Genomic DNA, 13,585 nt, shown 5'->3' with positions numbered 1-13,585 from the left:
CATTTGAGGTTTTGAGTTAAATGTCTTGACAGCTACTGAATACAGCCATGACATTTGGTAGAGATGTTCATGTTCCCCTTAGGAAGAATTGAAATCACTTTTCATCTAATGCCAGGATTACCAGGAATCACCTGACATACTAATAACTTCCCCATGAGCCTCAGCTATGTGTGTGCAAATGTAAGCATAATAACACACTACACTAAGATCAAATACAGTATGCCAGTGCAAATATTTCAGTAATGTTAGATTTAACAGCTGATATGTGGAAGAGTCTGGTGTTCTTCTGCACTGTGAGCAGATGAACATGAAATCTGATAAAGACCAGGGACAGAATATTGGTCTGTGAGCCAATAACAGGTGATCGTTTGAGAATAAGCACAAATATGTTTTAAGGCACAATGTAGTGCCAGAGAAAGACCTGACGTTCTCTCCAAAACACAAACAAATGAGGCTGCCGGCATTCATTAAATGAATCTCTTCATAGTTGGATGAGACATAGAGATTGTCTCCATATATGACCATGTCAACAAAATGCTCTTTGAAAAAAACAAAACACAAATCATATAGATATGATTTTTTTTTTTTTTTAAAGCAGTGGTACTGTAAATTCAAAAGAGTTAAAACGAGTTACATAGAAGGTTCATCTTCTTTTGTGAAACATTGTCTTTTTTCCCAAAAGGGTTAGTTTAGCATTTCCAAGCATGCCAGAACATCTATGTAAATATGTTTGCGCACTGGCCTGCATGCGTTCTAGAGTGAACTGCAGCTATGTGTGTGTTTCAGTTAATAGGATCATTAAGCCGTAAAAAAGAAAACGTGCTTCAATCGTTTAAAAGAAATGTTCTCACATGATGACAGGACTGTGAGCAGGGTACCAAGGTCTCATGACTCTCTGAAATTACTTAGCGTAATTCACCAGATGAGACTGAAGATGATAATTGAAGGTGACCTCAATTTAAGAACACTGTAGTTTGCAGGCCATTGATTCTTGTAAAGAGGGAACATATTTCAGTGTCTCTTCCAAAAGATTCGGAACATGTGCTCGTTTGAGAGAGAAAAGAGAGCATGTGTGAGATAGTAAGAGTGTTATTATTGTGACTTTTCTCTGACCTGTGCATTTCTATCTCCGGTATGGGATCAAAAAGGATTAGGTCATCTATCTGTGTGCGACTGTAGCTGTCTCTCTAACTCTCCTCTCTGTTTCATGTTACCTTTATCTCCTTCACCCTTTCCTTTATCTAGCACCATATCTATCTTTCTCCATTCCCTCATCTCCTACCCCTCCCTATCCTCCTTTTGCTACCTGCTTAGCCACAACCCGTTTTATTGTGCTGCTTCTAAAGCGTAAATCTGATTTTTCTCTCTCTGATGTCATTCAAGATTTTGCAGATATCTAACAAAGCAATTACACATGGCAGACTTGTCGCCGAAATATAAGAGAGCAGTGGAGCCTGGCATGCCTGAAATATAGTCTCCAATGTACAGCCACTGAAGGTAATGGAGCAGAAAACTAATTCTGCCACAGTGTCACATTAACAATTATGACAATCTGATGTGTCTGCTATTATCATTATCTCGAGAGGACTATATGCATATGTGAGAAATATGATAGGGATTTATCTCACGACAGTAAGTATTAACAATTGAGAAAGGGGGGAATGGGGCGATTTAAAAATAGCAGGCAGGTTAAGGGAGGGAATAAAATCAAAAAAAGGTAAAGAGGAAAGTGAGTAGAGGAGAATGAGATACGCCTTCAGAAAAATGAAGTTAATTAAGGTTAACAAGGACAATAGGAAATGTTGGGTTGTATGTCCGTCATTATGCAGACACACAGCAGAGATGAAAGACTGAAAGAGGCACAGAGCATTGAGGGAGAATTGGAACAAAAATATCAGGATAAGTTGTATTCTCAACAGAATGTAAAGTGAATACTTTAATTAAGAGAGTATGCATATACTGGTAATGGTGTGATCAGTGAGACACACTCACTTTATATTTAAATATACAGCCGACACAATGTAGTTAGTCTCCTCTAGGCCTGCTGTCAACAATTCAGAATCTTTATTGCAGGCACAAAATGACATTCCTATATAAAAAACATGGGGTTGCAGCCATTATCTATATTTTGTATGGATGCGTCAGTGTCTTGAAAGCAGTTGAGTACAAGAAAAATGCATTTTACTTAATAAAGCATGGACGTAAATGGACATGGCGTGGGCAGAGTTATAGAGAAAGAGAGAGAGAGAGAGCGAGAGAGAGAGAGAGAGAGAGAGCGAGAGAGAGAGAGAGCGAGAGAGAGAGATGGAGTGAGAGTGAAATAAATGATCTTTAATGTATTCAAAAATAAATGCGAGACATATTTCTTGTAGGGAAGGTCATTGTCAGTGTCCCCAACTGTTAAGACAAAATATTACCACAGGGTAAAGGCTAAATAATAGAACGAACGATACTCCAAGGAAGGTTTGCAAATGCTAAGGAGATTAGTCTCTTAACATGTGACCGCGGGGAATGTTAATACTAACAATATAATGTTGCAACACTGAACATAACACTTCAATTAAGTTATGGCTGTTGATGGTCGCTTAATGTTGCTAACAGGGAATGCAAGAGGACTCACAAAGTATCAGGTAATCTAATATGTGTTTCTGTGAAACACCAAGCCAACAAATATGTTATGATATATTCATTATGTTGGCAGATGCGTACAGTAATGCTTTTATCGGGTCAGTTTACACAGTTTTCGTCGTGATTTGTGCTTTTTTTTGTCTTTTAAGCTGCTTTGAGCATATCCTTCACTCAAAGGTCAATGTTAAACAAATATTTCAAATTCAAGTTGGATTTATACCTCAAGTCACTTATTTTTTTCTATTATCATAATGTAAACCTATTCGAGAGGGCATTTTAAGAGGAAGCACCACAACCATAATGGAGCTATCGTGTAATGAACCTGAGAATTAAGTATTATCACTCATGCCATCATCATATAAGGGAAGATGTTAACCTTGGGTGAGAGAAAGTTGCTTTTAATAATAATCCATTTACATTGAGGTCATTGTTCACATTTAAAGTGTCTCTGTCTCTCCATGCAGAATAGAAGAAATCACTTTAATAGACAGGCAGTTATTGTCAGAGACACATGTTAACATAACACGATGGAATGCTTGAACGACATGAGAACACCCCCGCTACCTTTGGGTTATAATTTCCTTTATCTTTTCCCTTTACATCATAACTTACAGCGGGTCATGGGGGGCTATTCGCTGGCTTTTCTTCATGCTCGGGGGGGGTCAGATTTCCACCTTCCATTTATCTGCTCTGTATTAACACCACTTTAAAGGGCTACATCACTCAACAAAGCACAATTCAGCTGCAAGAGGAATATTAGCCTCTACCAAGTCATTTTATTCCATGTATTAGTTTCATTCAATACCAATGACAGACCAATAAATGTTCAGAGTATTAAGGGACTGTGGCAGGAATAGTGTATAACACGTTCCTTAATTCCCTCAGAAGTAATTATGCTCTCTGATTAGGGAATTGTCCCTAAATGTAATTATATGCTGTGCTTTAAAGATTACATTTGTCTGTGATGGCATGCTGCATTATGTTGCTGTCTCACCACATTATTCATAATCACAGCTCACTATCTTAACTGTTATCTGCAAAGAGACCCCTCTGGTGTAGAGGACACACACTATACGGTGTGTTTTTGTGTGTATGTCTATCTCTGTGTCCAATGGAATCTTATGGGATTAAACATTGCACGTCTGGGTCACATATTTTTACCCAACTGTTTTCACACCTATATGCATAATCCACTAACACTGATTAGTCAGTGATGTCAGTATGGACTCTCTGATCCTTATGCATCAGTGCATGTTAAGACAACAAAAGCTGTAATAGTATACTTTCTCAAAACATAAATTGACATATTTCAAGGAAGTATGCTTATCCAAGCATAAATTGCGTAGCATACAACAGGAGTATGTTGTGATCTGACATGCTGAACCAAACAATTCAATCATAAAACTTGAACAGAATCAGTAGTCATTGCAGTCGCTGAACACACACACACACACACACACACACACACACACACACACACACACACACACACACACACACACACACACACACACACACACACACACACACACACACACACACACACACACACACACACACACACACACACACACACACACACACACACACACACACACACACGTTGAAACAAAGTGGGCCATGGAATTTAAAGATATAAGACACTTTAACTTTTGAAATACAAAAGATATAAAAGGCTGCACACAAAATCTAGTAAATAAAGAACGGTGGCAGAGCTGTACTCTGTTGCAAAGCAGTGACAGCCTTGGGAAAGGGATGCCTGAATGAATATTAGATGCAGGTGCATTGAAATTCCCTGGCAAATCACAAAAAGTATGTAAATCCACTCCCGAAAGAGTCCCCCCCCCACCCACAGTAATACACCAAACACAAGGGGTTTTTCTTTAACTACTTACCCGAGTTACTCCTCGTCCCCTGTCTTCTCCATAATTTGTTCCCAGGATTTCAAAGAAGATGTTGGGGTTGGAGCCATTGTCATCGAACTCCAGGAAACTGGTGAGGCCGCTCACTCCATTCTGCAAACACAAGATAAAAGGTGTTTTTTTTACTGTTGTTACTTGGTAAAATGATTATGGTATTGCAATCATCACTGTTGTTATTCTTGTTTGAGCTTTAATCTTGTCGGTATTATTTGACCTCATCAATAATTCTGGCTGAAAGGTTTGACATTAAATTAAGTTTTAAAGATCAGATGTATTAAGTGCTCTCAATAAAGCAGACACATGAATCATCTGTCTGACCCCTAGACTTATTATATCTGCTCATTAAGAACAGCTACTGAATCCAACGTGTTTTTGTAGGAATAGTATACCGTATGTGTTCATGCATACGATCTATGTGGCCAAGAGAGGAAACTTTAAAGAACTATGTTTTGCCGCTTGTGGAAAATCTTACTTTAAATGTATGGCATTTTTTTTTTGCAATAAACTGCACGCATATGTGTGTGTAATAACGCTAATGAGAGAGCAACGAGTCTGAACTTTGCACTAGCGGCGTATAATGTACTCTTTTGAGATGTAAATTCACACACACACACACACACACACACACACACACACACACACACACACACACACACACACACACACACACACACACACACACACACACACACACACACACACACACACACACACACACACACACACACACACACACACACACTCAAACGGTGTCAGTTCCTAGCCTTTGCCCTGCCTCCTGGTAGTGTGACCTGTCAGTGAAAGTGACACTGTTCCTGCTTTAGGGGAGGAGAGGTGTTAGACATCATCATATGAATCATGCCCTGTGTATGTGTGAGTGCTTGCTCCTGTGTGTATGAAGCATGGATTGTACCATTTGTGTGGGATGGTTTGAGCTGTGATGTAAGCACGCACAAATAAATATACACATGCATCTTATTTTGCCTCGTCATATAAAAACTTGCACAGACACCCTGTGAATAAGGTAATAACACCTCATTTGTGTATTTTCGGATTTTTTTGGGTACAATTGTCATAAGGGAGAATACATAATTACGACATAATTAAAAGAGCAACGTTTATTTACCGACAATTATTAATGCAGAGAAGATAAGGGGGGGGGGCATAGAGATACTATACTGTAGTTTATTAATGATGGTTAAGTGCCATTCAGTTCAGTGAGCTACATTGACAACGCAGTATGTTGTTACCATATTTTATTGTTTTATTCCCAAAGGTCAATCACACACACACACACACACACACACACACACACACACACACACACACACACACACACACACACACACACACACACACACACACACACACACACACACACACACACACACACACACACACACACACACACACACACACACACACACACTTAATAAAGTACATGTTTATTTGCTTCATGAAATCTGCTTGGATACAGTTCACTGCCTTTCATAATTATTCAGTAAATTAATGTTGGCTGCTCAGTATTGGAGTAATACATTTATAACAATTAGTTTTTTTTTTTAAATTGCCCCTGATACAAGAAACCTGCCAATAGAATCATGACTGGAAAATAAATCTGACAAATAAATAAGAAGAAATAATTTAAATATGTTTAATGAAGTCAGTTTTATAAAAATAGCAATAATAAAATAAGCATTAAGCTTAAACTCTGAATGAACCTCAGGGGCTCTTTAGAACTTAATGTGCATTACAATGTATCAATACAATTTGAAAATGAATATGGTTGAGCCACTGAGACCCAAAGGGGTATACAACGCATCTGAATGGTTCGGGACATTCTGTCTACAAACAGTTCAAGCACATACACAGCATACACTTCTGACTTTAAGGATGATTGTAACAGCTGTTTTAAAGCTGCATTTTCCACTATGAATGTGTCATTGAAAACCAAACAACAACATAAATAGAGCTCCTCATCAACATGCACAAATGAGTGTTTTATTATCATAATGGCCCCACATACCAAAACGTTGATTAATCACACAGGCATGCAGAGTAAGTAAAGCAGAGTGCTGATACAGTGTAAAATGGAACTGATGGCAGTCTGCTGAACTCCACTCTATTACTGCTCAGGGCTCTTTAGCTCAGCTCTGTTGAGACAGACATTAGGGTTGGTTTAACAGCCAGGGCTGGCTGATGAAAGTGTTGCCAAATTAGAGTCTGATCTCAAGGTGAAATGCAGAGATAGATCTGAAAGCCATTGCACATCATTTGTTATTGTTTGACACTAATCCAAAATTAGCATTTCACTTGGCTTCATTATTCAGTCAAAGTACTATCCCTGGAGTCGTTTTTTTATTGATATCAAAACAGAGGGCATTGATCCAATTGGATTTAACAGTGATGAAAGTGTTGCCGAACCCCAGACTGAACTCAAGGTGAAACGCAGAGATTCAAAATTACAGCTGCAGGATGAAATCCTCTATCTCCCAAAAGTCAACTGTTCAGGAACTTGCTGATTGATGCATGTGTTTTTTTAAGGTATGCCATCCTTTGAATTTATGAGCACTGGGGTCATAAAGTCTATTAAACGCAGAAAGCAACTTAGAAACTTTCAATCTAATTAATGAACACAAATTGGATTTCCATTTGATAAGAACATCACAAACAAATGCTTATTTAAAGCCTCCTCCATGTCATTCACCCTCCTTGGAGAGGACTTTATTTATACCGAGGGATGACATTGCTATTTCAACTAGAGTGTCTCAGCCGAGGAACAATAACGCGTGGTTTCCAAAGTTTCATATAATGAGCACAATGTCTTGAAATGCTAATGTATGCTCCTAAATGAGAAATGCGAGAAAATGTGTTTCTCTCCTACAGCTGAAAGATAAACCTGAGACACATCCAAAAATAGTGAAAAACCTAAACTGAACTTGTATGTAGTTATTCTAGGGAATAGGCCAATGCTTTTGCTATTTTTCCTGTATTAATCAAGTCACAGTTTAATTTGTGCCATATACATTCCGAATAAGTCTTAGTACAACTTGTTTTTTAATTATTTTTTAAATACTGTATTAATGAGCCATTTTGAAATTGGCATGCCTACCTACAAGCCTAACACAGCGGCAGAGAACCACAGGAGGCCGATGAAACAGATGGACGGCATATGAACTGAGGTGAGAGTCAGGTTACAATGGGTCTCAAAATAAATATAAATCAGGGAATGGGGAGCATTTCACTTTTTGCATTACATTCAGTATAAATCAGATTGTATTGATCTCTTTTACTGTTATTTTGTTTTAAAAGACTCATTGTTGCAAACTTCTGTACACAATATTGATTGTATCCTGGATCAGCAATGTGTAAGTCTGAATATTCTTTTGTGAACCCAAAATATATTTATGAGCACAATATATAAACCATGGATATGAATTATACTGTTGGTAAAATGTTAAATATTATAACTTTAAGTTTTGAGTAAATTTTTCAATAACCATTTGTTTGGGAAAATAAGAGTGATATTGATTTGTATTTCATAGATGCTCACTCCATGACTGTATCTGTGATCACGGAGATGATCTGGACAAAATGTTTAGCACCACTTTTTTTTTTATTTACAGAATGCTTTCATTTCAGTATCATAGGGCCTAGAATGTGTGTCACCATATGTGTCCATGCATCCAGAAATCAGCTATGTGTGTATGTGTTTTTGTAGGGGCTGTATGTGTGTGTGTGTGTGTGTGTGTGTGTGTGTGTGTGTGTGTGTGTGTGTGTGTGTGTGTGTGTGTGTGTGTGTGTGTGTGTGTGTGTGTGTGTGTGTGTGTGTGTGTGTGTGTGTGTGTGTGTGTGTGTGTGTGTGCTTAGGTGTGTGCCATAGCGACAAAGAATGCATGATTGCACACTTTCTGTGGTTGAGTTCCTTTCTTCAATGCGTGAGGGGAACAGTGTGTGTGCTCTCATACCTTTTTGATGGTATCCAGCATGCTCTTGCCACCCTGCCAAGGTTTGGTGTTCTTCCTGATGCAACTCAGACTGGCCATGCTGTGCCACTTCCTGTCCTCCAGCTTTCTGTGGAAGGTGTTGGCCAGCAGCAACACACTATCATAAATATAGCGGTTGGTGATCTATTGAAAATTAAATGACAGAGATATAAAAAAAATGTAAAATTGTAAGTAAATTGTGATAGAATAAATGCAGACATTTTGCTTTTAGTGTTTCAATTTGGATTTCACACTAATGTTCCCATTCATTCCTGAACAGGTTTAAAAAAACAATAACTTCAAAGGCAGATGTTACATTAGACTACTACTACATTTAGTGAGGTGGTTTTGCATGTACATAAGGAATAATGCAACCAAATGTAACACATCTGGCTTTTATGATTTAGGCCTATCCTGCTTCTTAAGAATTAAAAACCTTTGGGAAATATTTTAAACAGCTGGTTTCCAAACTCAAACATTGAATTTTATTCCAGGCTATTAGATACTTTCAATACACGTAGAGTACACTATATGTCTGAGCGGTGTCTGGCTTGTTCAGTCTATCAATCTCCTTCCAGCATGCTTTTCTGAAATGCATGGAAACCAAGTGGGAACGTGGCAATGTCAAGTTACACTTAAAACATTTATATAAGAGATGATAAGATGACAGAATACTCCTTGTTAAATGTCAAATAGTTTTCTGACAGACAGGACGAAAGGGAAACGAGAAAGGGGAAACTTTTTTCACACTTTCTTTAGAAGTCGCCTTGCTCTCACAGTTTTGTAGTAGTGTTTCACTTTCTGTCTTTGTCCGTCTATCATTCCATCTCACTGTCTCAGAAAATTAAAGTGAAAATCTGCTGCACTGTTGGGAGCTTCAATGATCAGTGGGCTCTGCACTCAGTATGTGTGTGTGTGTGTGTGTGTGTGTGTGTGTGTGTGTGTGTGTGTGTGTGTGTGTGTGTGTGTGTGTGTGTGTGTGTGTGTGTGTGTGTGTGTGTGTATGTGTGTGTGTGTGTGTGTGTGTGTGCGTGTGCGTGTGTGTGTGTGTGTGTGTGTGTATATGCGTATGTGTGTGTGTGTGTGTGTGTGTGTGTGTGTGTGTGTGTGTGTGTGTGTGTGTGTGTGTGTGTCTGTGTGTGTGTGTGTGTGGTCAGCCTCAGTTGATGTGCTTCAGTGCAGTGTGAAATTGGTCTTCTGAGCCATTCTCTGACTGCTGATCTGCTTTCTCTCTCTCTCTCTCTCTCTCTCTCTCTCTCTATATATATATATATTTGTCTGTCTTTCTCTTCCATACCTTTTTCAAATTTTACCACTCACATATCCATCACCTACACAATCATTCACTTACTCACTCACTCTCCCACACACACAAACAACGGATGTCAAACAGAACATGTGTACAGGGATGTTTTCCGCTCTCACTTTTCCAAAACACATTGTCCTTGACTGAAATGAGTTCCACTCAAATGCACACATACGTAGTCACGTGCACACCCTCAGCCCTCCACAGTAGAATGAGCACATAGGAGTAGACTCCACACAACATATAATGATTGCGTTGAATGGGCTTGGATTCTCGAAGCTAGCTTTTTGCACTTGAGAAGCACCTGATTCATATTAGACACACAAGCTTTATCTACGTGTATTATTTACTGCTTCAGGGCTTTCAGGAGTTACCAATGTCTGTATTTTGCATACTGTGTGGCAAGGCTACAACCAGATGTAGGGTTTTATCAGGATAATAAAAAAATACATTTAGGAATGAAGGTAGTATTTAACCTTTGTGGTATATTATTCATCTTGTCCTATGTTATTAATACAAAATAAAAACGGTCCATTCATTGATAATAGTGGTTGTAAGCACAGCATGGTTTCATCTTAGGACTAAAAAAGGGAGGTAACGTATTAAGACCACGTTTCTGTTTGAATGTATTTCCAACTTTCATCAAATGTGTCTGATGCATCCAAATAAATCAACTGCACATTAATTCAATTTTCAGTTTTTTCTTGACATATAAATAAGAGTGTGTTCCCTTTTCTCTGCTGTCTTTGATGGAAGCCTGATGACTCACATACACACACACACAGGTGTAGTAATTGCATACATATTGCCACCCTGGGGACATGTAAGAAAAGTAAAGAAAATGTGAAAGTGGAGGAAAAACTGTCACTTTGTTTTCCTTGAGCATGCTGTCAGTTAAATTGTGTGGTTTCAGAAAAAAACACGTATAGGGGGGAGAAAGCTATTTCCCAAATGATGAATGTTCCAGGTACAAAAGCTTAAAGGCACGAGCTGTAACAATGTCAAATCAGCAACCCTGGTTCAATGGGGAGCTTTGGATTGGGAGACATGTTGAAGTGTCAAACTCAAAACACCTGGAGCAGTTTTATGATACAAAATGGAAGAACCAGATCAGATTCTAAATACATTTAAAGAGAGCCATGTATAACCAAACATAAAAGATGAAATCAAAGGTTTTGTGAATGTACAGCATGTAACTCAGAGACACATGGGTACCACTCAAGTTAAGCATTTAATGTTTGTATCTGATTGTTGTAACAACCATTTTTGCTCTGTCTGACATCGAATTATTTGTTTGGCTGCTTTTTAAGGAGGGCATGGTAGAGGGTTGTCAGTAAACTGGCAACACAGTGTGCCAGTGCTTTTTTTTTTTAAACTTTGAGGAAATTCAATAGCTGGTTCGCACCTCCCATTTGGTTATTGGTGGATGCTCTGGTCTCTGATGCTGCACCATACAATATTGCACTGACAAACCTTTAAAACCTTTGGTATTTGAAGTCAAGTACAATTTTAGTCTTTTAATTAAACACTTATTTGGTAATGTGTGAATCTCTCTCTTCTGTCATGTAAAGTTTTGGGATGCATACTCAACATCAATTTAGCTTGAGTAAAGAATTGGAACAAGAAATAAAAAAATAAAAATCTTTGAGACGAAAAGCTGAGGAAACGATATGTCTTTGTCAGTGATATCACCACAAATCAAGCTCTATTCATTTTAGCTTTCACACTGATGACTTATACAGTATCAGTTCATTTGTATTGGGGGCAAAGATGCCCAATAATGTTGTGAACAATCAATATACTGTATTCCCAATGAACACCTCTCTCCGCTTTAAATAAAATAAATGACTGAATCTAATTTCAGGTTCTCTTTGATAGTGGCGATTTAGACAAAGATAAATCTCTTTTTCTTGTGCAGCTTTTCAGCTTTCTGTATTAACCTTCATGTTGAACCTTTTAGCCTTAAATAAAAATCACCAAACTAACTTACCTCCAGCTGATGAGACCTGGGGTTTTTAGGGTCACACAGGGAATTGTTAATCCTGTGGTTGTGTTTAACACAGCGCTGACTCGAGTTCTGGGGCATGGGGAATGTCTGCCGCACCAACGTCAGCCGACCGATCGACTTCATGACTAACTCCTGCAGATCGTAGTCTGAGATCTCCTAAGAGGGTGAAGAGGAGAAGGATGGTGGTATAGATAGGACGAGGAATGGTCAGGTTAAGGAAAAGAAGAAAGTGGGGAAAGCAATGGAGATAAGAGAAATCAATATCAACAGCTACACCACCACATTATTTATTGTTGCCCAAGACTTATAGCTTACATTTTGACAAGAAAAATACAATAACAACTCCAAAGTCTTGGTTGGAATCCAATAAAGTCAATTTGAAATGTAATGCTTCTACAGTTACTTATCGTCAAACTATATTTCTAAGTTATTTAGGTCTTTCTTTACATGCTCTACTTCTCCCAAAATCACCACACTGAGCACAAAAAACATTGTCAACGTCATCTGCAAAGAAAGCTAATATATTACAAAGGTACATTTCAGTAGATGGAAATAGGGAGAGAGGGGATTCAAGTGTATGTTTGTGGTTGTGTGTGCTTCCGCTCATACATGTGTGTTTGCACGTAAGCTGCATGTCCTTGTAAAACCTTGGGGGAGGAATCATTGCTAATGTTAACCCTCGGACACAATCTCTCTCCCTCTCTTCATTCATGGATCTCCATCCATCCACTGCAAGTGCACAAGGTCATGTGGTGATGAGATGAGAACTGACGGTGAACGTCCCTGGTGGAGGTAACACTGCCACCAACCGAGACTGCCTTTGCTGTCTTTGTGTGCAGTAATTATCTGTGTTTGTGCGAATTGTGTGCACAAGCCAGTTTATGTTGAAATATGTGTGATGTCTGCATATATTTTCGGAGATTGTTTTCAAGCCTTTCGATCATGCGAAACACTTGATTCCGTTTCATTTGCACATGGCAGCCTCTCTTGACAGGATATACGAAACCCTGCCTGCAGACCGTGCACAAACATAAATAAGCCATCACATACACATTATAGTAGTGAGTGGTAATATTATAGGTACCACTGGTTCATTGACTAATTTCAATGGATTACATTTGAATGTAATTAATGTTCATCAAGGGTGGTGAGTCCTCATAGGATGTGATCAAAGGTGATTAGAGGTAATATTATACAGGCTTAATTGGTATAGCTGTACTCATCTGCAGCAATTAGGCTGATATATGGCGCTCGCTATATAAGCTCAAATATGCATTTGCTTAGGCAATCGAATGTATGTTGTTTTGAATATCTGAAATAAGGTAAGTCCGATTTAAGACTCACATTTGCCGTTCATATTTAATGGCAAAGATTGTGGCATTTTAATTTTTAATATTTAATTTAAAATGTTTTGAAGAAGAAAGTGTTATTTGTGCCTTGATGAATATGTGAGGTATGAATGCCATGTGCTCTGAAAGATCTACTTTCTTAGCCGCAAGCAAAGAGGTGATTGTTCAGCTTTAGGGGGTAAAACGTGGCAGAAATCCCAAATAATTGCTTACATGAAAACCCCTGAATGGAACAGAATAAGAAAGCCAACAAAGAAGGAGCAGGACGGATAGAAATTGCAGAAAATTGCTAAAAAGGCAGATCTGTTGGCCAAAAGAGAATCAAGATTCACAGCGGGCAGTCAAGGGCATGCAAAGAAATGTCGGCATGCAAGAATTATCCAGAG

The 13,585-nt window shown here is 38.5% G+C and overlaps 1 protein-coding gene across 5 annotated transcripts in view; it reads right to left on the bottom strand.

Annotated features, from left to right (window-relative positions):
- The window catches only part of grid2 (glutamate receptor, ionotropic, delta 2), a 486,943-nt gene that overhangs the window by 130,399 nt on the left and 342,959 nt on the right, over positions 1–13,585 (bottom strand). For all 5 annotated transcript variants that reach the window (XR_013809307.1, XM_079687594.1, XM_079687592.1 and 2 more), the window contains exons 6-8: positions 11,833–12,006; positions 8,519–8,680; positions 4,524–4,643 (exon numbers count right to left, since the gene is read on the bottom strand). Coding sequence is in view for 4 of the 5 variants with exons in the window: in XM_079687594.1 (XP_079543720.1) it covers positions 4,524–4,643; positions 8,519–8,680; positions 11,833–12,006 (456 nt within the window). In the remaining variant the exon portion in view is untranslated. The remainder of the gene's footprint in view (positions 1–4,523; positions 4,644–8,518; positions 8,681–11,832; positions 12,007–13,585) is intronic.

The sequence above is a fragment of the Notothenia rossii genome (genome assembly GCF_949606895.1).
Source record: "Notothenia rossii genome assembly, chromosome: 6".
In the NCBI taxonomy this organism is placed as follows: domain Eukaryota; kingdom Metazoa; phylum Chordata; class Actinopteri; order Perciformes; family Nototheniidae; genus Notothenia; species Notothenia rossii.
The sequence above is the reverse complement of the archived record's forward strand: the minus strand, read 5'-3'. Positions and strand labels throughout refer to the sequence as shown.